The sequence below is a fragment of the Passer montanus genome, unplaced genomic scaffold (genome assembly GCF_014805655.1).
Source record: "Passer montanus isolate IOZ18808 unplaced genomic scaffold, ASM1480565v1 scaffold6, whole genome shotgun sequence".
Lineage (NCBI taxonomy): Eukaryota > Metazoa > Chordata > Aves > Passeriformes > Passeridae > Passer > Passer montanus.
This window is the reverse complement of record NW_024371037.1, coordinates 3,133,391-3,159,576: the sequence shown is the minus strand read 5'-3', so window position 1 is coordinate 3,159,576 and position 26,186 is coordinate 3,133,391. Positions and strand designations below refer to the sequence as shown.

General features: G+C 37.6%; 1 protein-coding gene across 5 annotated transcripts in view; it reads left to right on the top strand.

Annotated features, from left to right (window-relative positions):
- The first annotated feature begins 258 nt into the window (after nucleotides 1-258).
- BRD1 (bromodomain containing 1) overlaps nucleotides 259-26,186 on the top strand; it is a 66,666-nt gene continuing 40,738 nt past the window's right edge. For 3 of the 5 annotated variants that reach the window (XM_039726835.1, XM_039726834.1, XM_039726836.1), the window contains exons 1-2: nucleotides 12,431-13,811; nucleotides 25,531-25,687. In XM_039726835.1, coding sequence (XP_039582769.1) covers nucleotides 12,445-13,811; nucleotides 25,531-25,687 — 1,524 coding nt within the window. In that variant the 5' untranslated portion in view covers nucleotides 12,431-12,444. Of the gene's footprint in view, nucleotides 437-8,860; nucleotides 8,996-12,430; nucleotides 13,812-25,530; nucleotides 25,688-26,186 lie in introns of those variants that run through there. The other 2 variants (XM_039726832.1, XM_039726833.1) reach the window with 2 other exon arrangements.

Sequence of the window (26,186 nt, the reverse complement as noted above, 5' to 3'; positions counted from 1 at the left end):
CAATTCTCAGTTGAAAATTTTGCAGTAAATTAAAAAAATACTGGAAATTAATTTTGCACTTTTGCACTGCATGTTGCTCTTTCTGTAATCACCTTTCTGTATCTTTTCATTTTTTCATACATCCTATTCTGAAAATTTTCTTAAGGGTTAGGGAAGTTGAGATTAATGGAAGTTAATTATTTCTTTAAATTATCTTTTAGGTGGCTTGAGAACCAATCAGTGATTCTGTATATAATCTACAGGTGTATATCACAGATTGAGTGAAATAACTGGAATTTCTCTGTTCTTTTTGTTTTACACAAATACACCAGAAACTCAAGAAATCGGGTCTTAAAAATCTGAGCAAAGCTGGATCCGGAACGTCGTCTCACAAACAACCAAGCAATGTGATGAATAAAACACAGAGGTGGTGATCTGGTGGCAGGTAAAAGAAAGAGTAAGTAACTGCAATTCCTAGAGAAGGCTCCAGACTGCCAGCTTGTGGTGAATGTAGCAGCACTGGTGTGGTGATAGTCTAAAGATACAGATTTTCCATAAAGGCTGCAGTCTGAGGTGTAATTATGTGAACAAACATAGTCATTTAGGAAGACAGATAGTTGGGAAAATCTGCAAGGCATTCTGACAGGAAGAACCCAAAACTTCCATAATTTAACTTCAGAAGAGTGATTTTTTTTTCTTTGATTTTTCCTCCATTTATGCATTTACAATCTTGTTATCTGTTTCAGATATTGTGAATAAACATCTTTATTTGCATGGTTAACTGAACCTGACATGAATTAAAAGTGATATGATATTAAATGAATATAAAAAAGTAATTTCTCATTCTAGTCCCTGGAGCAAACCACAAGTATCTGGCTCTCCGTTATGTTTTGTAGAATAGCAGAAAGCTAGGAGACCATGTTTCCAAGGAAATTGTTCAGGTTCTCTGGAAAAAAAGCTATTATAGGTTCAGAGAAGAAAGAAACATCACTTCTGTAGCTGTAAGTAACCATCTTTCTATCATTCTTGCTACTGGGGTTGAACTTAGGCTCTAGCAGAGCCAAAGACCAGTTGGAAACTAAATTAAATTCCTATATCCTATCCTACTGTGACAGAACTTAAAGTATGCCTGCAATACACCTATTTCAATATTATGTTATTAGCCAAATGTAGTTGTTTAGTGCTGCAGGCAGTTTTGTGTGTTGTGGTCCCAGGGTCTCTCCAGTCACTGGGCTGTTCATCTTAGTCCAGTTGTATTGCTTCCTTCCTTCCATTTTTTTCCTGGTAGTAAACATAATGTTGATACTGCAGTGATAAATTGATGTAGTTCTGGCTTTCTACATTTGTATATATTTGGAAACACTAAATGTTGATAACAACAGTATAGTTAGTAGCATTGGTGCCATTACCTTGTTTTAGCAAAATTGAGCACTTAATATTTATCTCCAAACCTGCTCTGGTACACTTATTTTCACTCAAACCTTTGGTTTCACCTCTAGTAACTTCTGCATCAAAGATGCATTTTCCAATGAAGTCATGAAGACTAAAACTACATTAAGAGATAGAAGTTCTTAAATAAAGCACAAAGAATTAGAGATTTTCTTATGCACTGAGGTAATACATTTTATAAAATTATCTCCTTTCCTCCTTGTATAGACTCCAGCCTCTTCCAGGAACCTATCCAGGCAATGTCAGCTTAATGATCAAAACCTTAAAATAGAGGTCAAAAGTACTAAATTTGGATGTCCAATTTAGTATCTATCACAGGGGTATGATTTCTAAGAACTTGTAACATAGGAAGGTACTTATATTTAGCATACATTCCCATTTATTTCAGTGAGTATTTGGCTCTGCTCATCAGATCAAAGGTGTCAAGGTTAGTGCTCAGAGATCATTGACAATCACACAGTAATCACACAGTAGTTAGGAGCAAGCATTCCCTGCCAAAACCATGATGCCCTTGTGCATTTATATTAATTACTTCATTTGTTACAAACACAAATGTTTAATCTGTATCATCCTCATTCTGTAGCACATGAGAGGTGTACGTTGCTGACTTTTGACTTGGAGTTGAGCATATAATAGTATGTAGAGACAGGATTTTCTCATACTTGCCCTTTATGTGGAGTGAACATAGTGCTGGAGTATGTCATTCAGGAGTGGTCAGTTTGAAGTTCCTATTCTAGCATTTCTATTGGGTCTGTGGAGATTTTGTCTACCTGATGAAGCCATCAGTATCAGAACTGATTTACATATACATGAGTTTGGAAATTGTCTTAATTAGGCAGCATCAGGCCTTGGGTGTGGCAGTAGCAAGTCTGGGACAAACAAAGATGTGTAGGGCTCGTTGCTACTTGTTAAATGATACACACGAGTTGGGCTCCTCTGTACAGAGGAAGCTACAGGCCATGTTGGTTGCTCTTGGTGGTTCAGGCTTTTTTGTGGAATCTTACTTCTGACTTATTTTTCACTTTATTTTTCCTTCCCAGATTTTGATGTCACTTTCTTGTAGTCCTTCCCCATATAAATGAGGAGGCAAATTTTAATTCTGAATGAGCCCATCTATTTTTTCAATTTCTTCAGTGACAAACGACTAGGGATTCTAACAGTCAAACTTCCTCCATTGCAAACCATCTTAATCATCATTCTAGAGGTTTGTCCTCTAGAATGAATGAGGAAGAGATAGTAAAGTAATTAAGACTGGATTTGGGTCTCATTACTAATTTAATTTTAATTATGCTAAGGCTGAAGTATTAACTCATTGTAAACATTGGACATTGTTTCTTAGATACGTGTTTGTGAGTGAGCTAACTGGGAAAACAACTTCCCTCAGAGCTTATACCTCATCTCATATTACATTTGTAAGTTTTTAAACTGACACCAGAGGAATTGAGAATGAGAGAGTCACTCTAGGGGTTTCAACAAATAAAATAAACATTATATATAATTAAAAATTATGAAGGCAATGAGCATCTTGTTTTTGGATGAGTGCTCTGTCAAGAATCCTTTGCAGTGCAGAGGAGAGGATCAGGAAGTAGGAAAGAGAGACAGTAACAATGTGTTTGCGTAATATTGTTTACATGGGTTGTGCTATCTTGGTGAGTTACTTCATTTATCACAAACTCGGGTATCTTCTGAAATCCAAACCTGATCAGGAGAACAACCACAGAAACTAAAAGAAATTGTATTTCTCAAAAATCATTGTGTATCAGATACAGGTATGGAGCACCCTTTGTTTTCCCTTTGCTATGACTGCATTTGACAAAATTGTTCAGTTCAAATAGGTCCTTTTTTTTGTGTTACCTTTCTATAAATTCTGTCTTATGTCTGCTACTGTTTTCTCAGTGTGTCTTGTGAAAAAAGAGGTCAAGATCCAATGTAGATTGTTTAGCCACTCTGTTTTGTAATTCTTAGCTGTGCAAGTATTATATTTTTAGAACTTTTTGCGTAGCAATTACTGTTTTGTTTTTTGATTCCTATCCATTACCACTGATGTTGTCTTTACCCATAACTTGGGGTTATGGGTTAGTTATGCTGTGTGAATTGACAGACACTCCAATTCTAAATATGCAGCTGCTTTTGTAAGCTAAACTAATGATGGCTAATAACTGGGGATACTGAAGAGGAACTTCCAGATCCTGGATTTACTTTACTGCTGCTCTCTTGTGCTGGTAATCATTTTCATCTGATCATGCAGGAAGGCACTCTTGGGAGCTAAACAGAAGATTGGTGACTTGTTTATGAAGGGGTTGTTCTGATGGTAGTTATCCTGTGGCAGGAATAGCTTCCCACAAAGATCTTTGCAGGGGGAGTTACTATGCAGAACATAATAAAGGTGCCAAACTGGAAACACTAGGAATTGAATAATTGATACCAAAGAGACAATGACAGAAGAGAAGGGGAATATTATTCTCTTGATTATGTCTCTGTCTACTCATCTCTTCTGGAACCAGCAATATCATTATACATAAGAGCAACAATAGCTCTGTTCCAAGGGTTTGTTCTCGATAAAATAGTCTCAAAAATAGTAGATGGTAGTTTTGCTGTTTGGCAGACCTACAGGTCAGTACACGAGCAAGCTCTGTGCTTGTGTTGCAGCATGTTGTAATTTGGGTGAGGTTTTTTGTTTTCTATTATCGAAGCATAGTTTACATATGTTTTCATATATATCCTAATCATGAAGTTTGGTTTTGCATCTTTGCAGTGTCCAGAGGAGTGAGCTCAATCCTTACCTTCCACCATGCAACAGTTATGAGCACATATTGTAGAGAGCATCTTAAAACTGCAAAATCCTAAAGGTACATGATGTTAAAGGATTCAAGATAGTGGATGAGTAAAGCAGGCAATAGGTTTCCCTGTCAGTTGTGTATCTCAGCAAAGTGCTTGGTGTATCTCTCTGTCAGCAAGTGACAGGAAACACACCTCTTCTTGCAGTAGGTGACCCCAAGCAGTAGTTCCAACAAATGCTTAAATGGAAATGGGGTAAGGGCCTTTACATAGCAGCTTTACTACTTGAAGACCACTCTGTTAAATGATCCTCAAGCTTATCTATAGATAACATTCCATAGGACTGCTAAGCAGATGCAGCTCACAAAGGTATTTCTTTGCAAGCACCCTGATCAAGCATGACTTCTGGTGCAGCTCTGAGGATGAAAGGTCTCTGAACCTTCATCAGTACCATAAAAGGCACTGACACAGCTCCCAGTGTGTTTTTTAACTTGTGTTTTGGTGAAGACTGCTTGTTTGGATCAACATGAACTGTTCTGAAGGGTCAGACTAAAAGGTCTTAGCAATTCCTAAACAAAGAACCACTTTGGCTGTGAGAATGAGAAAGGTGGTATGTGCAGGAAGTAAGAGTTACTGAGGCTGTAAGAAACAAAAAATCTTTGATTCCATAGCAGTTGGTGAACATTATATACACCAATATTATTTCATTTTTATTCCCCCTTTTGTCATAATACAGCTAAAACTTCCAGATCAGAGGAGTGAGAAGGAAAATCCAGACAATTCTTCCTAACTACAGATCAAGGAATATATTCAGTAAACAAGTAGGAGTAAAATGGACCAACACTTTTTTTTATATATTTGAAGCCAAAAATTTGATCTTCGTTTTGGGATGGTCATCCAAGACTTTGAACCATATATCCCTCTCAGTCTAGTATGACATACCAGTCTTTCTTACAAGATATCAATGATAACTAGGAGATGGATCAGTGATAATGTGTATTTTTCTGTAAATACTAAAATTTGCAAAGGTCACCCAGAAGATGCAGAGTGATCCTGCACAACCATCCCACAGACTGAAACTACAGAGCTGAAATTTTGTGAGCACACTGCTGTAATGTGCCTATTGATAAGGTTACAGCATCTTTTCCACAGTGAATGCTGTTCTGACTTCTGTGAGCTTAGGAGCAACTTTTCTTTTGTGAACTTGCAAAGTCATGCCTGCGAGTATTCTACCAGTGCCGCATACCATGACTGATGAAGTGAGTGAGATCTAAAAGCACTCCCATGTAGGATGAGAGGACCATGGTAATGTTGTATCTCATTTATGAGTGTGAAGGTGTAAATTGTGCAATGGAGAAGCCAAACCTGAAAACTTGCTGGTGATACATTACCTTAAGGCATCATGCAGAAGTATCACATGGGAGGTTCGGCAGATTTGTCATCATGATAGGAAGAAGACCCACAAGTGTATGTTATGGCAGTCCAAAACCTTTCTTGAAATGCAGGTTGTTGCAGGTTCTAAGGAGTGAGGAGTGAGTTCCAATTCTTTCTTGTCCCTTCAGCTGCCAGCTGTTCAGGTCAGGAGAAGGATACCAAGTTGCATCCAAAGTAGGTCAGTACCTCTGCCAGTATTGAATGCTGCAGTGAGTCTTGAGTTGACTTTTATTAATCTGTGAAACAAAGGTGATACACTTTAGAAACATAGAAATGTGTCTCATGAGGTTTGATTCTATGAGAAAATAGAGGATGCCAAGGCAGATAAATAGTAATTGTGTTTCTTTATGTGATCTTTGTTGCAGTGATTCTGTTGAGAGTTTGACAACTAGTGGAGGTGAAAGCTGGCAGACAGAAGATCCTCCTTCTGTGTAGTTTTCCATGCAGAGTGAGTCAGCATTGGCAACTTGTTTAACAGTTTGATGCTGCCAGGTAGGGGTATGAGGATTCTGAAGGACTGGGACTGAAGCCCCTTGCACATGTTGAACTGGTGTGAAAAAACCTACTGGGGGGTCTGTTGCCATCAAACTAGGCATCAGAAGACTTCTTATTTTTGGCTTGAAATTGAACCATAGGCTAGTAGAATTGTATTCTCTTGAGTAACCATGTTTCGCTTGTGAGGTGGAAAAGATGAAGGTAACAGATCTTTGAGGTTATAGGCACATGTGCTGAGGACTGGTCAGATGCCCCAGACAATATTACATACTGTTCTACATGGGCTAATGTACTAATACTTAAAAAGGAGAGGTTGAGCATCCTGCTCTAGTAGCCTGTCATAGGGTCAATAAGAAATTATTTAGAAGTCTAAGACTCCAGATACAGAGCTTTTTGTTGAGTGTGCCCTGATCTTTGTGCTGTTACTCTGAAATACCACATAGAGGAATGACATGAGGTCTGTGTCCTAGCCTGGATGCTCCAGAGCGAAAACTCCTGATCTTTGTGCTGTTACTCTGAAATACCACATAGAGGAATGACATGAGGTCTGTGTCCTAGCCTGGATGCTCCAGAGCAAAAACATACCACCTTCTTACTGAGAGTAATTGGAAGAATCTAGAAGCATGTGTTTAAATTACAGAAAAATGGTCAAATGGTGCAAATACCAATAAGGAATACTGCATTTTCAAAGGGATGTCCAGGGACTATAGAATGCTGAAGCCCACCTGGCAGAAAAAAGAATCTTGGAAAAAAGCCAGACTTGATGTGTGTCAGGCACATTAGAATGTGGACACCATCAAGGTTTCTATGGAAAACTTGTCTCCACTTAAAAAGTATTTGTACAGTTGCACAGCAGATACACGTGGATTATCTTAAAAGATAAACCAACATATTTCCTTATCATAATCTTATTTGGTTTTTGACATTATTTCTATTCATTTTTATACTGTGCACACTAATATACATGATACGGTATGGTGCAATGCTCCCTCTTTGATACGTTTCTATCACAGGTTTTATTCCAGAGCAACAACACTAACTTATATCAGCGTGTTTTAAGACGTCTGAGACTGGTGGCAGGGTCACTAAAACCATTTAACTGGAGAGTAGTTCCTTACAGGCAAGTATGTAGATGGCAGATGGCCTCCACAGTTTGTACAAACTTTCTTGTATTGGAAGTTGAAGGTACTTTGTGTGTCTGAGCCTAAGGATTTATTCCTACACTGAGCAGACTGCATGAATGTTAGCTGCTTTAATAGCTTGTGGTTTTTTTTCCAGAGATTAGTGGGCTAAATGGTCCTTGATGAGGAAAAAAGAATTTGGAAAGTGCTTTTCATATTCTACAAGATTTCCACAGCCTAGTTGCTTAAACTCTCTGGACCTTAATTAACTTTCTACAAGTAATAACAGGTGTATCTATTTCTCATTCACTAGTCATATATTTATTGTAGGACCAAATGGTTTTTAAGGCAAGGAAACCTCTTACTGCTAGAGAAAACATAACAATGAATTGGTAAGTTGTTTTGTAGCAATTTAGCTGAGTAGATGCAAAATAACTGGTGGGTAAAAAGAATCATACCTACTCTCAATCACTTGCTTTTTACTGTATGCAGGACTTGCTCTGGATGATCAGCACAGACAAGTGTTTGTGTTAGACTGGGCCAGCTAAAATGTTGTTTTCCAAGTATGTGAGTGCAGCTGCCTTGAAGAAATGTATCTCAGTAAAATCTCCAGTTCTCGAACATGGCTGTAATGGCTGTCTAAAAATAATACCTAACAAAGGCTGTCCTTCACAGGGGAAGCCAGAAATAACCTTTTTCCCTGTCAAAATGTATGGCTATTATCAGTTAATCTGCAAGCAGCAGCTTGACCCAGAGACCATGAAAGAGCTGACTTTCAAACATATTTTCTACGTAAGGAATCTTGAGCTTGGACTTCTCCCCAAAAAGATAATAAATACCATTCGCTTCAACTTTTTAGCCTCGGTTTTGTAACGAGCCGCGTCCCGCCTCCATCCGTTCCCTGGCCCCCGCGCTGGGCCGTTCGAACGTTGTACCAGGGACGCGCGGCGGGTTCGGGCTCGGGCCCGGCCGGTCCGGGCGGGAGCGCGGTCGCGGGGCCAGCGCGTTCCCGCCCCGAGCGGCTCGCTCGCTCCCTCCCTCCCCGCCCGCCTCTCCTCCTCCCCCCCGTCGGCGCAGCGCTGTGGTGAAGCCGCATTGTTTGTGCCGCGGGGGGAGGGGAGCCGCTCAGCCCCGGGAGCCGAGCGCCGAGCCCGCAGCCGGACGGCGACGCGCACCGCGCCTCACGAATGCGCCGCGCCCGGCGGGCGGGCGGAGAGGCGAGGCGAGCGCGGCGGTCTGGGGGAGGGAGGGAGGGCGCCGCTGGAGCTGTTTTGTCAGCCGCCATATTTGTGGGCCGAGTATTTTCGCGGCGGGGAGGGAGTGACTGTTGGGAAGGGCTGGAGATGATGGGCCCGGGCAGGAACCATCCTGCCGGGGGCCGGGAGGGGGGAGCCGCGCCGGGCAGGAACCATCGGCGGGAGGGGAGCGGGCGCGTTGGAGGCTCCCTGGGCGTGGGCAGGAAGTGTTGGCGCGGCACCGGCGAGGGCGGGCCCGGGGGCGTGGGCAGCCGCGCGCGGGAGGCAGGATTCCGGGATGGCTGCGGGAGCTGGCGGCGTGCGGGAGCTGGCGTCGGTGCGCTTTTTTCCGCCGGGCCGGGAGAGAACGGCTCTGGTGGTTCGCGTGTCTTGGCCGTGCCCGCGCACGTTCGCTGGGCTCCGTGAGCCCCCGCGCTGGGCCGTGCCCCGGGGAATCGCTCCTGCTGCGCGGCTGAAGCGGCGGGTGATGTCCACCCAGTGTGTGTAAGCACTGTTTGCTTACCGTCCCTCATTGTCTAGGACTAAAGAGTATTCTAGTGGCATTCCTGTGTCTTTCTCTTTTTAATGGTCTGCATGAAAGTGCCATTGAGAGTGGAATTCCCTAGTCCATTGAGCAGGGATCCAGGGACTAAAGACAGTTTATTTGAAGGGGAGGAGGAAAGTAACTAGGGCAGAGATTGTAATTTAGAAGTGCGTGGTATTGTTGGTTTTAGCTATCCTACACCTTGATAAATAGCTTTTTTTTCTTCTTCTTCTTCTCCTTTTTGTATCATACAATGTATTTGACAGAAACAGCTATCTCAGTATACTTCTTTTATGGGAAGGAAAAACGTCTGCTGGTGATTTCCTTCCCAAGTAGCTGATGCAACTTTAGGAGATGAGAGCTGTGGATAACTTTCCTGGTTTATATCCCACAGTCTTTGAGGGCAGGACAGTGCTAACAGAAGTGCATTAAAATAATTTTGTGTGCGGTTAGTGCAGTATCCTTGTGGTCATTGAATGGAAACTTGTCTTAGTTTATGCTTCAAATTTACATCTTGGTCCTTGTTCCTGTTGATCTACAGGATACTGGGAAGGGGGGCGGGGGTAGGAGGGAGAAATGCCAGCTGATAATTGCATAGGAAAGGCAAACCAGTTGTGGGTCATGAATTTGCTATGCAGAACTCTGATCTTCATCCGGAGTATTTATAGAACATTTGCAAACAGAAGAATTTGGGAGAAACAAAACACTGCTTTTGCCTCTAGGGCTTTAAACTTATTCACGCTAAATTTGCATGAAATTCGGCCTGAGTACTACCAGTTTCGATTCTGTATGCATTACATTGTATTTGTAGGGTATCCATTCTGTGTTTGAGACTGTAACTTTCTTCCTAAGTCAGCTGTATTTACTGTTAAGTTAGGTGTTACCTCAGTAATTTTTTTATCAGTCTGGTTCATACAGTTCGTTTTACTTTTGCAACAGCCGTCCGAAATCTTTAAGCAAGATTAAAGATCTTGTGCTTTTGAGTATTTTCTTCCTATTTTTAATTCCTGCCTGAAGCCATACTGGAGAATCTTGGGAACAGAGAGGGAGGGGGAGTGGAGAGCTTGGAAACATAGCATTAATGTGTTTTTCTGTGGTACTGGGCTAAGGTAGTGTGGACAAGTTACACGTGTTTTTGATTTCTGAAGGTCACCTCACATCCATCCCTCTGTATTTTTTCTGAAACAGTCTCTAACCTCAGGAGCCACTACGAACAGATACACAACCAGCTAAAATGTAGGAAGGGGCATTTAAAATACCAAAGCAGGCTTTTGCATCTAGACAGAATTGAAATGCAATTATACAAGGTAAACATTCTGTAAACCTAGGTTTTGATTGACAAGTAAATTGAGTCAATTCTGGACTGTAATAAGTTGCTGTACATGGACACATCAGTGTGTTTTAGCTGAAGAATCCATCATTACTTGTTCACATTAACAAATCAGGGCCATTGTAATACGTTTGGGTTTCTGAATTACTAAATCTGTATTGAAACTGGGAACTAATTTTTAATTTTGGTTAAATTACTAGTATGTTTTAGTGGTTGGACCTTCTTTGGCAGTATTAGTTGTTTAAACTGTTTTCTGCAGTTAAGAAACTAGTATGATTGAATCCTGTGTTGTTTTACAGAATTTAATTATTAAATGCTTCTTCCAAAGTTGTTTGAAGAAATGCAACCTTTTATATTCTTGTGCTGTTTATAAAGAGCAGAACAGAGATCTGTCAGGATTAAACACTGGCTGTTGTCTGGCTGTATGGTATAGAAACTAGTAATAAGGGTTAAGAATGGGTTGTGTAAAAGTCAGATTTATGAGAAGTGCAATTCTTGCATGAATAATAAAACTAGCTTAGATTATGAAAACAGAGTGTTTGTGAGAGCAGACAGATCAGAGCTTTTTGGGAACTAGTCTTAGGGTAAGTTGCCTGAGTGATGTAGTAGTCTTCCTGTGAAAGGAGTTCCTTCAGTGCTTTGAGGCTTTTAGGAATTGGCATCACAGACCTGAGCAAAAGGCAAGCAGCATGGAGTAAATAATGTAGTTAGTAATTCAGTGCTTGCTGTTTTCTTCCTGAAATAGAGATATTGGTCTTTTACAGCAATTGTGTTTTGATTTCTCTATTTTGGCAATAGATGCTAACACTAGTTGTGATATAGTGAGCAGTCCTGACTCAAAATTCAGAGCTGAAATGGTGAGGCCCTAATAATACTTTAGGCAGTGATTCAAGATGAAGGGTTTTTTATATAGCTGAGGTTGAATGATGCTATTTATTAATGATTTATTGGGAAGAAGGAAGGAGTGGAATAGAATTTTAGACTTGACAATGTCAGTCAGGTTTATAATATTTTCAAGATGTCAAAAGGCACGAGTATGTATGGAAGCTTTTAAATTAGAAGTTTTGTAACCATCCTAGTCACGGAGCTTCGGAGTGGGGGGAGAAAGCTATCTTCTTGTAAGGTATGTGATCTTTTTGCAGTAGGTTGTAAACCTAAAAATTGTTTTAAAGAGCTTAGGACTGGGTTTGTAAACAGGAGGATTTTTATCTATCAGCAGTTGGTCTGAGAACAGCTCCTGAAGAATCTGTTGAAGGAGAAGACTGTGTGTACTTAAAAGCAGGGAACATGTTTTGGCCCTAAGTCAAATCTGCTTTACAGGTGAAATATTTACTAGTTACAGTCCATACTGCACCATATTGGGCACTAAGAGTTCTGTCATGTTCTTGTCATGTTGTGAAGAATAATGGGCTCACTAAGGATTGAGGAAAGTAAAAAAAAAAAAAGTACAGGGCTGTCAAACTGCCCACTTGCCAAATGTGGAAGTATGTGTGCTTTTCTAGCTTTTAAAAATAGCCATAGTAGTTGAGTTGATAACATGAGTGTCTCAAATTGCACTGGAAGAAAATTCAGAGAAAACTCATTTTTCTTTCACAATTGCATTAGTTCTTTTGAAGAGAGGTCTAGAGGACATAATCTGTAGTTGTTGCAAAAATTTTCAAACTGCAGGCACCCCTAAGTTGTTAAGTATTGTATTAAAGGTTTTCTTACAAGGTAACAAATGTTTGGGGTTTTTTTTTTATCTGTGACTTATCTGAAATGTTTTTGTTCTCATGCAATGGTCTTGCCAACAGTGCTTCTAGAGGGTTTCTAGCAAGAATTTTGTATAGCTCTGTTTATTCAGGGAAGCTGTTACTTAGAAGATCTATTGATCTTCAAGTTAAACTTGTACAAGACTGAGCAGTCCTGTTGAGTAAGACTGACAGGATTTAGGGTTTGTGTACTTTTAGTTAAATATATGCATAGAGGGCTGTAGAACGGAAGGTTTTTTCCCTTACTACAGTAAAACTAATATTTTGATATAATTATTTGAAGTTTATAATATTAACAATTGCTCTGATTTTAGGTAAACATTACCAAATGAGGAGAAAAGGAAGATGCCATCGAGTATCGGCAGCAAGGCATTCTTCTTCCCCATGCAGTATTAAGCACTCCCCGACACGAGAAACCTTGACATATGCTCAAGCTCAAAGGATGGTTGAAATAGAAATTGAAGGTCGACTGCATAGGATCAGTATCTTTGATCCTTTAGAAATTATATTAGAAGATGATCTTACTGCCCAGGAAATGAGTGAATGCAACAGCAATAAAGAAAATAGTGAAAGACCACCAGTTTGTCTAAGAAGCAAACGGCATAAAAACAACAAAGTGAAAAAGAAAAATGAAGTTCTTCCAAGCTCACATGGTATACCTGCTACAACAGCTCCTCTTCCAGAACCAAAAGTACGGATTGTTGAATACAGTCCCCCTTCAGCTCCTCGGAGACCTCCAATTTATTACAAATTCATTGAGAAGTCAGCAGAAGAACTTGATAACGAAGTTGAGTATGACATGGATGAGGAAGATTATGCATGGTTAGAATTGATCAATGATAAGCGGAAGAGTGATGGAGTGTCAGTTGTTTCCCAAAATATGTTTGAATTCCTTATGGATAGATTTGAAAAAGAGTCTTATTGTGAGAACCAAAAACAGGGTGATCATCAGTCTTTAATTGATGAAGATGCAGTGTGTTGTATATGCATGGATGGTGAATGTCAGAACAGCAATGTGATCCTGTTTTGTGATATGTGTAATTTAGCAGTACATCAGGAATGCTATGGGGTGCCATATATACCTGAGGGCCAGTGGCTCTGCAGACACTGTTTGCAGTCCCGCTCTCGGCCTGTAGACTGTGTGCTGTGCCCAAACAAGGGAGGTGCCTTTAAAAAGACAGATGATGATCGTTGGGGACACGTGGTGTGTGCTCTGTGGATTCCAGAAGTTGGATTTGCCAATACGGTTTTTATTGAGCCAATTGATGGTGTCAGGAACATTCCCCCAGCCAGATGGAAGTTAACATGCTACCTCTGTAAACAGAAAGGTGTTGGTGCCTGCATCCAGTGCCACAAAGCAAACTGCTATACTGCATTCCATGTGACGTGTGCTCAAAAGGCTGGTCTGTATATGAAAATGGAACCTGTGAAAGAACTAACTGGCAGTGGAACAACGTTCTCTGTGAAAAAGACTGCCTATTGCGATGTACATACTCCACCAGGTTGCACACGGAGACCGCTCAATATTTATGGAGAAGCCGAAATCAAAAACGGTGTTTGTAGAAAGGAGGGATCAGTGAGAACTGCTAGGTCTACATCAAAAATCAGGAAAAAGACAAAAAAAGCCAAGAAAACAGTGGTTGAACCCTGTACAGTTATGCCAACAGTATCTGCTCCTTATATTCCCCCCCAGAGGTAAGCAAACCATCAAAATATGAGAAACCTATATTTAATCTATTTAATTTTCAACAAGGTCTTTTAAATGCCACCTTGAAGTTTTTGTACGTTTTTTATGTGCTTTCTTTAAAGGCCTTTTTCAGAGAACTGCTGTTAATTATGTACATTGTGCTTCTGTGGAGTTGCATTAAAAATGCAGTAACTTCCTCAGAGAAATTACTAAGTGATCAAGTGATTTGTCTTGTCCTCAGAACGTTTGGGTTGGGTTTTTTTGTTAGACTAAGTTACGTTGTGTGTTCACTTGTCATTCGCTGTACTTGTAAGAATTAACCGCTGAACTCAGAATAGTAGATGCAGTTGATCTTCATATTAAAGAAAAAAAGCCAAGCTCAAAGTTAACTTTATTTGTAATTTTGGATTCTGGGCTTCTCTTTCTAATTTTAAGAGATCCAAAATGAAAATTACAATTGTATATGGAAGTTTTGAATCTTGTTCATCTCACATAAATTAAGAATAAACTTGTAGTGTAATATCTACGTCAGTTTTACAAAAAACCTTCAAGGGTTTTCCTTGTATAGCAGAATAATTTCTCCTTAAGTGTTTCTGAAATTTATGTTTGTGTGTTTACAACACCAGTATATTTGTTTACCTCTTGAATTAAATTCCTACTAATTTAAGAGCAGTAGTTTGAAAGGTTTCTCAAATAGGCACCAGTTCCGTGTGCCGGCTCATTTCCTGTCCTGTGACCTGACTGAATGCACAAAAATGAGGGCTTTTAATATAATACTATGCCTTTTAAATAGCTGACTCCCAAGTCTCAGGTAGGGAGCAATTAAAGCTGGTTAAATTAATCTAAATAAATACGTGTTTAGAGACTGCAGTTCTTTCCTGTAACAAGTTTTGTTAATGTAAGAAGCTACTTATCGACTGACTTTGATAAACAGCCTTCAGCTCCCCTGTGATGTTTACAAACATCAGATTGATTTCTGTGTTAGGATTGGCTTGGTAAAATAGTTTTTTTGTTTAGTGATGCACTGCAGAAAAACTTTAGTTGACAATAGGCAACTAATACTGCTATTTAAACAGGAACTACTGTCCATGGAAGGGGGAAATTGGTGTAAAATAATTTGGCTTTCTCCTAAGTAGATAATCCCAATTGGTAGTATAGTGGTTTTATGTTTTGCTTTTTTGGGACACTGTAAGAAAGAATACGAACTAAGAGCTGAGAATTAGAAAGTATGTTCTTAGTTGTGCCTTTGGCAGCTCATTCCATTGGCCACTTTTAAAAAAAACAGACTCTAAAAAGATGCTATCATCAGATGGCTTTTTTAAAAATAGTCATTCGATGCCAGGAGCAAAAATACAACGACATTTTATTCTTTCTTTTCATGTTAATGATTGACTTTCTTTTCAAGACTGCAGAGAAATTCAGCATGCTTCTATTTATGCATCTCTTCATATTTCTAGAAACAAGTACAGTTCCTATACTGTATGTCATAAGTGTAAAAAGTGTACAGTTTAAAGGTATTTTAAAGCTCAGCTTTATTATAAATTGTTTTGTCTTTGGCTGAGGGAAACCCTTGCTTAAGTACTCTTTGTAACGTGAACATGTTCAGTCCTAGAAAACTGATCTCTGAATGAAAAATGAAACAAATGGCTGTATTAAAAGGAAAAGTGATTACACTGCAGACCCATATCTCTAGTTTTAGAACCAAAGTAGTCAAGTTTTCTTTGGCTTTTCTTCAGTTTTTGTCTTTAGGAAATACTCTTGCATTTCTGTAGGAATTAAGTACATACCCATAAATTATTAAAAAAATTATTTGGATCATTTCACAGTAGTCTTCATTTATGTTATTCTTTTTCTCTGATCTGTTTTTTAAATACTCCTTTTTTCCCTTGGAGCTGAAGCATGATTTTTCAGAAGCCTTGAGGAAGAGCAAATAAGCTATTTAAGTTACTAGAGAATAAATATATACACTCAGTGTTTAAACACTAGTGCTTTTTTACCTGAAGAATTTGATTTTAATATGTTTTCAACATCTCTGGAAATTGAGGCACTCGTGGAGATGCTTGGTTTGGATTGCTTTCTTAATTTCTAGGCTGTACGCCTCCTCAGCATATTGCTGGCTCTTCAGAGTTGGTAGTTGGAAGAGTGTACAAATATGAAGATCATAGTGGAGGAAAGTACGTGCTGGATGCAGCCCCTGAGTACATCTGGTGAAGCTTGAGGAAAACCATCTTGCAATTTTTATTCAGTTTAAGGAGAAGGATTTGTATCCTTTTCTGGATAGTGAGAGTATGTGAACAACTGAATATTTTAGTAACACAGCTTTTAATAATTCTATTGCAAATTTTCGCAATAGAAAAAATAGAAAAAAAAATAGAAAAAATTGCAAAAAATATCCTTTTTAAAAGTCTTTTTCAAATATCCTGAACATTAGTATAATTGCTTTTCCAAAGTAATTATCCTAATGTTCAGGATATTTTAAAAAGACCGGGTGTGGAACAGCATGCTTCATAATTTCTACCCAGCTTTTGTATCTTAAGAATTTCTGGATCAGCTTACCTTAGGTCAGTTTTCTGTGCTACTGCCTTGAATGACTTCAACCAGAACTTTTTACACAGATGTCATACTCTAAATGTTTTGCAGTTAAATTATATAGATAGTGTCATCTCTAGGTAATTTATAATCTAATTGTATGATCTCTCATATAATATGTATGAACTCTCAGACTTTGATCTGTGAACTGCTGATTTAGGGGTGCAGATACAAAGTTGCTAACCATTGATCCATTGATGATAGGAGATAAGTGCTTACCACCCCCAGCTCCTTTTTTTTCCCCTCTTTTTTTGTAATTTATTTTTAATGCTGAGCCTATATCTGTCCTGTTGCCTAGGTATTTTGGAAAGTTTATACCTGAGTATCTACTTCCAAAGGTACAGTAGTTCATGGTGCCTTAAGGTGGTTTCAGTTTTCAGTGCTGTCAATGCTGACTTGTGACTTGCTTAGCACTTGCAATAATGTATGGGACTACCAGGGAACTCTTATGCCTGGAGGATGTATATCAGACCTGACTACAGAGATGTGTTGTTTCTTTACTTGAAAATTCCATTCAGTTCATATTGAAATACCAAACTCCTGAATGTGGTGGCTTACACTGTACTGTTCATACTCATTAGCTTTTTTTGTTTGCCTGTTTTTGGTGGGCTTTTTTTGTTTGTCTGTTTTTTGGGTGTTTTGATTGTTTAAAGGTAGAAATGAGGATCATCTAAAAGTTGTGTTCCTGGGAAGTGCCAGAGCAGCTGTGCTGTGTAGTGAGGAAAGGGAGGGATGAACAGTACCTGCTCCTCTTGGCAAATGGTAGTCAGAAAGTAACTTCCCACTGCCACCAGCTAGTTTAGCTGAAAAAATGGCAAATTTGTTCTTGAAGTATAATATATGCCACCAGGGATGTATAATGGTTGAATTTTGCTTAGTAGAGAGATCCCCTCCGCCCCCAAAAAAATAAAATACCAGAAGGAATTTGTTTAGACTGCAGGTCCAGAATTTTCAAGTTACAAAATCCTAACTTTTAGGGTTCTCTTGGCAATCTAAATCTAGCTGCTTCTCTCTGACAATTACCTTGCACTGACTCTGTGCTCAATTTCTTGTGTGTTGTTTTTTGGGTTTTTTTTTTAATCTGCTGCTGCTCATCCTTGTCTTTTATAACTGTTACCTTATTCAGCAAGCAGGATGGGTACATGCAGAAGATGTGTTACAATGTTAGCTGGGAAAACTACATGGTTTTTCTTGTTTTTGAGTGCTTGATTCTCTAGTACAAATAGCATTGTTTTTGTGTAGCCTCTTGATCTTATGTGTCAAAAGAGGCATTTTAAAAATGTTTGCTTGTTAGCCAGTGTCAATATTCACGTTATTTTAAAATGCTGTGAAACTACAATATTGTAGCTATATACTTGGAGGGAAATAGAATGTGATATGAAATATTTAATCTTCAGTGTTTTAAAAGTATATGCTGAGATACAGTGTAATCTGCTTTATTAAAATGCCATTTGTGCAAGTATTGCTCTATGGAAGTTCTGCTTAAATGGAAGCTGGCATTAAAAGCATATAAATATTTGCTTTCATCTTTAGTTTCTCTTTCTGCAAACATGGCATGTTTGCTATGTCTAAAATAAAGAAAACATTTGAAATGCAATCCTGGTATAGAAAGCAAAGAATAAGTAAAAAAGCCCCATTTGTATTAGAAGTAGGAACACTGTTGTTTCATGAGGTGTATTGCATCATTGATGTTAAAAGGGAATTAAAAGATTATGAAAGTAAGGTAAGTAATAGCTGACAACTGAGAGCAAAAATTGCTGAGACTCTTACAAAAACATCTTCAGCTCTTCTGACAGATCAGCATTTATGTGCCCCACCTTAACTGATTTCTCTATGTTGATCTTTGGTTTATTAGGAGGAATACTGTGCTTGATAGTAAGCTGGATTTCTGTTACTGTGTCTCAAGGCAAAACCAGTATTTTCTTTTGGTTTATAATTTACCCAGTTGGACTATCCTGAACTTTCTTACCAAGTAATTAGATGTAGTCTTGTTATCTTAACACAGGAATCTTGATTGTCCCTTAAAGGAAATAAGGACCAGAAAAATAAATAATGAATAAACAAAGTGTTGAAATGCAGTATAAGGGAAAAGAAACATTAACAAAGCCTTCAAGATACTGTCAGTCTGCATTCACAGATGATACTTCGTATTCATATATATAGCTTGTGGATTTCTTTGGGGGATTTAAAAAAACATTTTTGGGGTACCCTGTTTTTTTTTTTAATACATTCAGAAAGTTTTCAAGGTCGGGGGGGAAAGAACAAGAAATGTGGCTTAAAATTCAGCATAAAAAAACTATTGAAAAATACTGCCGGGGCCAGCATTGCAAAGAACTTGGAAGCTGAATAAATCCAGACCAATGTCTGTTAGCTCTTTATCCTTGAATATACATGTATGTATATTTTACAGAATCATGTGAAAATGCTTATTTTAATTCTAGGGGAGCATGATATAGGTGTGCCTTGTGACTGTGATACTTGGATCATAGAATCACCTGAGGGAAATGCCAGAAGTCTTCAACTGCTGATGTTTCTTATCTTGTCCCATTGTTTGACTTTGAAACCTTTCTGTTACATGTAGAAACTACTGGAGATGTCAGCCTGTTCTCTTTGCTTAAAGAAAAAGTAATTTTCCCTACATTTAAAAAGCTACTGAGATGTTCACTAGTTTTGCCTCAGTAGTATTTATAAAAAGTAAAGGTAACTTTGGAACATTATTTTGAAGCTAGTTCATCTTGACACTGGTTGGCTTATTAAATAAGGATTAATTAATGTGTTCAAAGAAGTGTAACTTATTTAGTAAATTGTAAAAGTAGATTTTGAGTAAAAATAAGGCATTTTTTCTTTTGTTTATTTTATGTGTACAAGGCCAAGAAGCTTAAAACAAATTAATATGTTATGTCTGTAAGGCTTATCATTAATATTCTGTGTGCTTTCTAAGGGCTTTGGTGCACAATGATTATATGTGTGATAATGCAGTTATGAAGACCAAGATTTATGTGATTTTGTATTTTGTTTTTCAGAACTTCTGAGTTTCACCAGTTATGTAAACTTCCATTCATTTTTTTTTCTTAATTTGTGGTTTTTTTGGGTTTTTTTTGGGGGGGAGGGGGGTTGATTTTTTTGGGTGTGTTTTTGGTTGTGACCAGTTATGTAAACTTCCATTCATTTTTTTCCTTAATTTGTGGTGTTTTTGTATTTTTTTTTGGGGGGGGGTGGGGGATTGATTTTTTTGGGTGTGTTTTTGGTTTTTTTTGTTTGGTTTTTTTTTTTTTTTTTTTTTTTTTTTTTTGTGGCAAATAGAGGACACTGTGATTTGTACCATAGCAAAACATCTAAAGAATGCATTGTCTGAAGAATTGTCTCCTGGCAGTTTTTTTATTCAATCATCAAGTTACAGAGTGCACAAAAAATTAGAAGATAAATACTGAGCATTCCTCTTATTACAGATCAAAATGTGATTTTTGATTAATACATCTGATGTGAATTTAGCCTTTTGATATTGGATTTCAAAGTCATGTGTGGTCATTATATATGTATAGGAACTGGCAGAGGTAAATCTGTGCATAGAGTTTTTCTGAGAAGAGATTTTTCCAATGTGATAGGGTGAGAGGTTTTCTTTGTTTGTGATGTGTTTGGTTTTAGTGTTTTATTTTATTATTGTTTTAGGTTTTTTTCCTTATCCAAAGTTTTGGAATATCACAAACTAGTTGTTAGAATAGGAAGAAGGTAACAGAATTAACTGAAATAACTGTTTTCTTACCTCTTCAGTTCACTGTTCTACTTTTCTTGTCCAGGCAAAATTTTACAAGCTGCTTGATCAAATAGAAAAATAGGGGGTTCACAGACACGTAAGCAATAAAAAGTGCTTCCTACGTGTGCATTCAAAATCAAATACTATTTAAATATCAGTAAATGTTGAATAAAGAATAGGGACCTGGAGAGACTTTAAGGCTTCAGAAGATGTATCAGTATATTAAATATATGCTGTTAGAGTTTCAGCCTAGGAGAGACAACTTCAGTAGCTAGACTTCTAAAACATAACAGTCCAAAAGGAATAAAACCTGCAAAGTAGTTCTAATTAAGAAGGTGTGTATTTCTTGCATGTGGATTCTGCAGACTTTTTTTCTCATGTGTTGCAGAGATTGAAATGAAATATTTTTCAGTCTTTCCAGGATTTGATATGCACTCTGTTAGGCATCTAGCTTACTTTGCTTGGTATTAAAGGAATGTTATCTTTTTTCAAAAGGAAATAAAGACATGCAGTTGGATTCTGATTTTTACATAGTTACTCATTTGCCTTTCAAGTTGGTCAGAACAGTTTGAGGAGTTTTTTATTTTTAAGTTAATAAATCATATAGTACATTTTATCTTTTATTGAGGAATAGGATATCAAAGTTGTGGCTTTTCACTGTTTAAAAAAAAGTGTATTGAAAGACAAGTTTTACAACACTTTGATAAGCAGCTGCTGCCACAGGTTTCCATGAGAAGAGTAGAGAGAGTTTTGTCTGTCCAGGTGGGCATTCTGGTCTTCAAAAACTGAAATTTTTTGATATGGAGCTAGGAGGAATAGGTGGTAAGGCTCCAGAATTAATTCCAATTCCCCAAATAAATTCTTCCATAGCTTTTCATTTTAGTTTTATGCTAATTGTCTTCCAGTAAGTGTCATTGGAATTACTATAATTATCTGTCGAGAAGTCTTGTATCTTTCCTGCTTCCTACAAGTCTCAGTACATTTTGTGAACTTTGCTTGAAAATTCAAGTGTTCTGAAAACTCTGTTTACTTTGTTGTAATTTGTTCAATAAATATTTTTAGCATTTTGTTCTGACAGGTTTTTAAACATATCTGCATAATCTTTGTGTGGGAAAAGAAGGGTATTTTATTTGCCCTGTCAAGTGGAACATAATTTGATTGTTAATGGGTATTAGCATAGGTCAAGAGAAACTGGTATGTTAGTGATACTGAATGAAATTTTACACGATATAATACAGTTTTCCTGTGTTGTGTGTACCTTTAGTAGTGCTGTGCTGGATAAAGGACAATGCAAAGTAACAAACTGATAAAACTGGAGACTCAGGACAGGTATGGTAATTAAAATACTAGGGTTCATTCATGTTCAAAAATTGCCTAGTTTTAATGGATATTTGATCTTTCTTTGGGTGTTTGATTAATACAGATTTTCATATTGAGTTCCTTGTGCTTGAGTTACTCCAGTAATGTTGTCAAAATCACATACTTGATCAAGAAACTATTCTCTCCAGTTTATATTTTAAAAACTTAAGAATCTTGAGGTAAAATAATACCTGTGGAATGAAAAAGCATGTATGGTCTGTCAGTGGTTAGTAAAGATTGATAAAAAAGTGGCTGATTATCTCTCACTTTCTGAGGTTAAACTGCCTTGCAGTTGGTCACCAAAAATACTGGTTTCACTTTTCCCTGTAACCAGTTGCCATAGTTCCCACAGTGATATGTAACTGAAACTGGGAGAGAAGTCATGAGTCAAAGAAGGCAGCTGTGAGATTTGCTAATATGTTGAAAGCACATCTCTTACATTGACAAAATTTATTTTATGCATTTCTGTAAAAGGTGAGGAAGCAAGGACTGAGTAACACACTCGGCTCTCTGAATGCATTGACCGGTGCATTAAGTGTGTCATCCTTTACAGGGTGGATTATCCATCCAGTTTCTCCATGTGAGGAGACTGTAGGTGCTATTTCAAAGGTTCACTTCCAAAGGGACCTTTGCCTGTTTAAAGACAAGCAGGGAATTGTATGACATCCCCATTTCTAGTGCACATCGGTGTTTTAAGGTCTGGGGCTGGGAAAAGGAAGTGGTTCTGGCTCACTTAGTTGGCTGTGGCACAATTAAAACAGTTCTGAAAAATGTTTTGGTCATCTGTGTAGTTTTGGCATGTAGCTCTAAAAGAACAAAACCAAGAATCAGTATGACTGATAGTGCTAAAACATCAAAAGGCTGCAGTGGTCATCAGCTTGAAACCTAACACTTCTTCTATGAGCCCAGCTAGATAGCAGCAGTCACTGAATATCATTGGAACAGTCATCTTTTTAAGAATTTTCAAATTCCTCTATCAATGTACAATGTTTTAAATAACTGTTGAGGGAAAGTGAAGGTTTTTTCTCCCAGTAGTTGATATGCTTGACTTGCCTTTAGAAAATAATACAGAAAGCTGTTCTTTTTTGATGTGCTTATAGTGGAAAAAGTTCTAGTGTGGACAGATGGCTTAGCAAGAAAATGCCTCTGCTGAGGTGTTTTCTATAGTTCTGGAAGGTGCCCCAAGTTCTCTAAGCCTTGCCTCTGCATTGGGGATTTATCAGTGTACTGTAGCAATTAATCCTGTCATGTCCAAGTCAGATCCTGTATTGCAAAATGATGAAGTCTTTAAACAGCTCTCCCTCACCTATCCCAAATACATGCCTTTTTTATTATTCTTCAGGGTTTTTTTATTGCATCTTTGATGGAGGAGGAAAAGGGAAGTAGAATGTATGGAAAATTCATTTAAGTGGCAGGAGCTTCAAAATCAGTGCCCAGTCTTGCATCTTACAGGGTTCTACAGCAATGTTGTCTCATTTCCCCAAAATAGTTGTATGGCCCATCAAAATTTAAGGTGCTTGGGACGGTACTAGTCTGCCTGGAAGTATCAGACTAAGCAAAAGGATGGTTGAAGAGCTGTGATATAGGTAGTGGGTAGTTAGAGTCTAACAGCAGGTGTAACATCCTGCCAGCACTAAGTTCATAGTGTAGAGGCTGTGTAGATACCTGCCACGTGAAGGTTTGAGAGCTCTGTATTTTGACAAGTATCTAGCTGCCACCCATGTGTGTTGTTTAAATTAAATACTTGGTTTAATATAAAGGGGAAGGCAGAGATGAGTAGTTTGCAACTACTTTTAAAGTAGTCTCTACACTCCTAATTACCTTCTATTTATATTTTGAAAGTTGGAAAGTGTCTTCTGTGAACATCTTTCTTAAGCTTCTTTTAACACTGCTATTATATATTCATAGAATGGTTTGTTATGTGAATTGGCAAATGCATGTAAAGCTGTAGTTGAAGATGTTTCCTTAGTCTTGCCACATCTGATGGGCATGAATCCAGGGCACCTTTTTTCATGTTATGATTCTCTGATCTTTCCAAATAGTTTTGTATTTGGCTGTGCTTTTTTTGACTTGGTTCAGTAGGTTTTACTGTTTCCAAGAGATTTGTGAAAGCAATTATTTGACTCTGATTGCATTCTATAATTAATTGTAATTATGTTGTTTGAAGTTTAGTAGGGTCACATCTGTTCTGCATTGAGTAAATCTTTGTGGAGCCTGTGTCTGCTTTCCAGTGAAAGGTGTACAAGAGAGTCTGAAGTCCATCTGCAGATCTAAGCTTTAAATTAAGCTAGAATTTTTCAAGAATGCCTAACTAGCTTAGTTATTAATTAAAAAACCCAATGTAATTGAGAAACCAAATGACACAACGGCACTGTACTTTAAAGAAAATCTGGGTTTGCTCTGTTTTTACCTGGTGATGACTGAAAACTTTAGCTATAGTTAGTAGCACTGAGCCTCTTGCACCTTATGTTCTACACAGTCCAAAAGATCCCAGGGATGGATGACCTTTGAACTCAAAGTACACTCACGTGTATGTTAGTCTGAAAAATATTTAGTTTTCCCAGATATTCTTAAGAACCATTTTACCCATGGCTTACTTCTAACTTTACATTTTCTTTAGGTGTTTTGACTACTTAGCTTTTGTCACTTCCCTGCAAAACTGCTTTCTTCCCAATATAAAAAGGGGAAAAGTAGAAAAACATTAGTATGTATATACAATCGTGATTCTTGTTTAAATGTCTCATGGTACTCCTCTACAAATCAGATACTTCTTGAGTTAATATTCGCTTGGTTTAGTGTTAACTTTTGGAGAATATGCAATAAACCCTCTACCATCAATTGTAGAGTTTTACTGTGGGTAGTAGTAATATTCTGAGTGAAGAATTAACAGATTTCTTTTTTCATTGTTACTATCCTTTCTGTAACTGTTTTACATCCAGCTCTCTTTCCAGCTCACCCCTGCCCCCAGATGAAGGAACCATCTCTGGCAATGCAGGGGCTTGGGAGCTTGGGACATCTTGTGTTAATTTTACAAGGCTGCCACCAGTTACAAATACCAGCATTATCATAGAAAGAGAAAATATTTTCATTCTATACCTATTACCTTTTTCTAATTTCTATTTTGCCATAATTTCAAGATACTGTAGGCATGAACAGCTGAAGATTTGTTTCAGATAAGCTTTCTTTTTAATATGTTTTGAGAAGCCACTGTCATGTTTGAGGCTTGGTCATCTAACATGTCATTTTTTGAAAAATAGGAATCAGTATTGTTGTGTGTGATGTTGATAAGGCACTTTGCTTGAGTATTTGTAAAAAAGTATATGCAAAGAGGATTTACATTTGTTAAAAAGCAATTGGAGAAAATCCTGATTAATTTTGATCAAATATTTTGTTAACTGTTCACATCGTCCTCACGTCTTCTCTCTTTGGTTATTTTCTTGTGTATGTGGGGTAAAATAATAATTGTTCCTGTGTTTTGTATTTTTTGTTTGGTTTATTTGTCAGAAATTTATGTAGAGTAATACAAGGCTTTCATAGCATGTTTTTATGGGAGGAGTTTGAAGATGTATTGTCTGTAAAATAAAGTACTAATCTTTCTGTAGATGGCTACAAATGATCTGATGATTTGCATAGTGAAAATTGTGATAGTGATTTGGAGCTTTTTATCTGATTTCATTTTCAACAGGAAAATCATTCTATGCGAAATGCACATAAAGCTTAATTCTCAGCCCTAATCTGGGATTGCTCTACCAATAATGATTACAAAAATATTGATTCCCTTTATCTTTATAAAGTATCTTAATGTATTTGGTAGAACCCACAGTGTCAAGCAGATGTATTTGGTTGTAATTTACTGCTCAGAAATAATTGTACTGGAAGGGATCTTACTGAAAGAAGTTAGTAACATAGTGATTGCTTCTGGTTTTACAGTATACATTCATATATATGTGATGTTTAACTTCCATAGATAAATATGTTATATGCTTTGCTGTGAAAAATACAATATCAGTTTTTCCGTGTTTTAGATTAAATAAGATTATGAATCAGGTGGCCATTCAGCGAAAGAAGCATTTTGTTGAACGAGTGCACAGTTACTGGTTGCTTAAAAGACTGTCTAGGAATGGTGTTCCACTCTTGAGAAGGCTGCAATCCAGTTTACAGTCACAAAGAAACACACAACAGGTATGTGACATACTTTTTATTTATAAGCAGAAATTGGAAATTTTCCGTTTTAGTGAGTTAAAAATAAACTGGGAAGCCTAGCACAAAGTAAAAACTTCTTTTACTCAGGACTGAAGAAATTCTTTACCCTGTTCTGAAGTGATATTACCTATTTTGGCAGTTGGGAATTATCTAATACTTTTTAATACGTGACATGAAAAAAAAAATTGCAGCTTTTTCTTCTGTTTTGCTTAAATGTTTCACAAAAATACTGTCATCACAAATATCATAGTGCCATTATTCTTCGGTAAGTGTTGTAGTTTTTTGGAATTCATTCTTCAATGTACTGTCAGATAAAAAATAAAAGTTATATTAAATTCATCAAAAGCTGCAGAGCAGATGTCGTATTTGACAGTTGAAAAAAACGTGGATTTTAATAAGGTAAAGGGTTAGACAGCTAGTTTACAGTTTTCAAATTCAGATCTGTATTGCCCACCTTGGTTGGTAATAACAAAGTGCA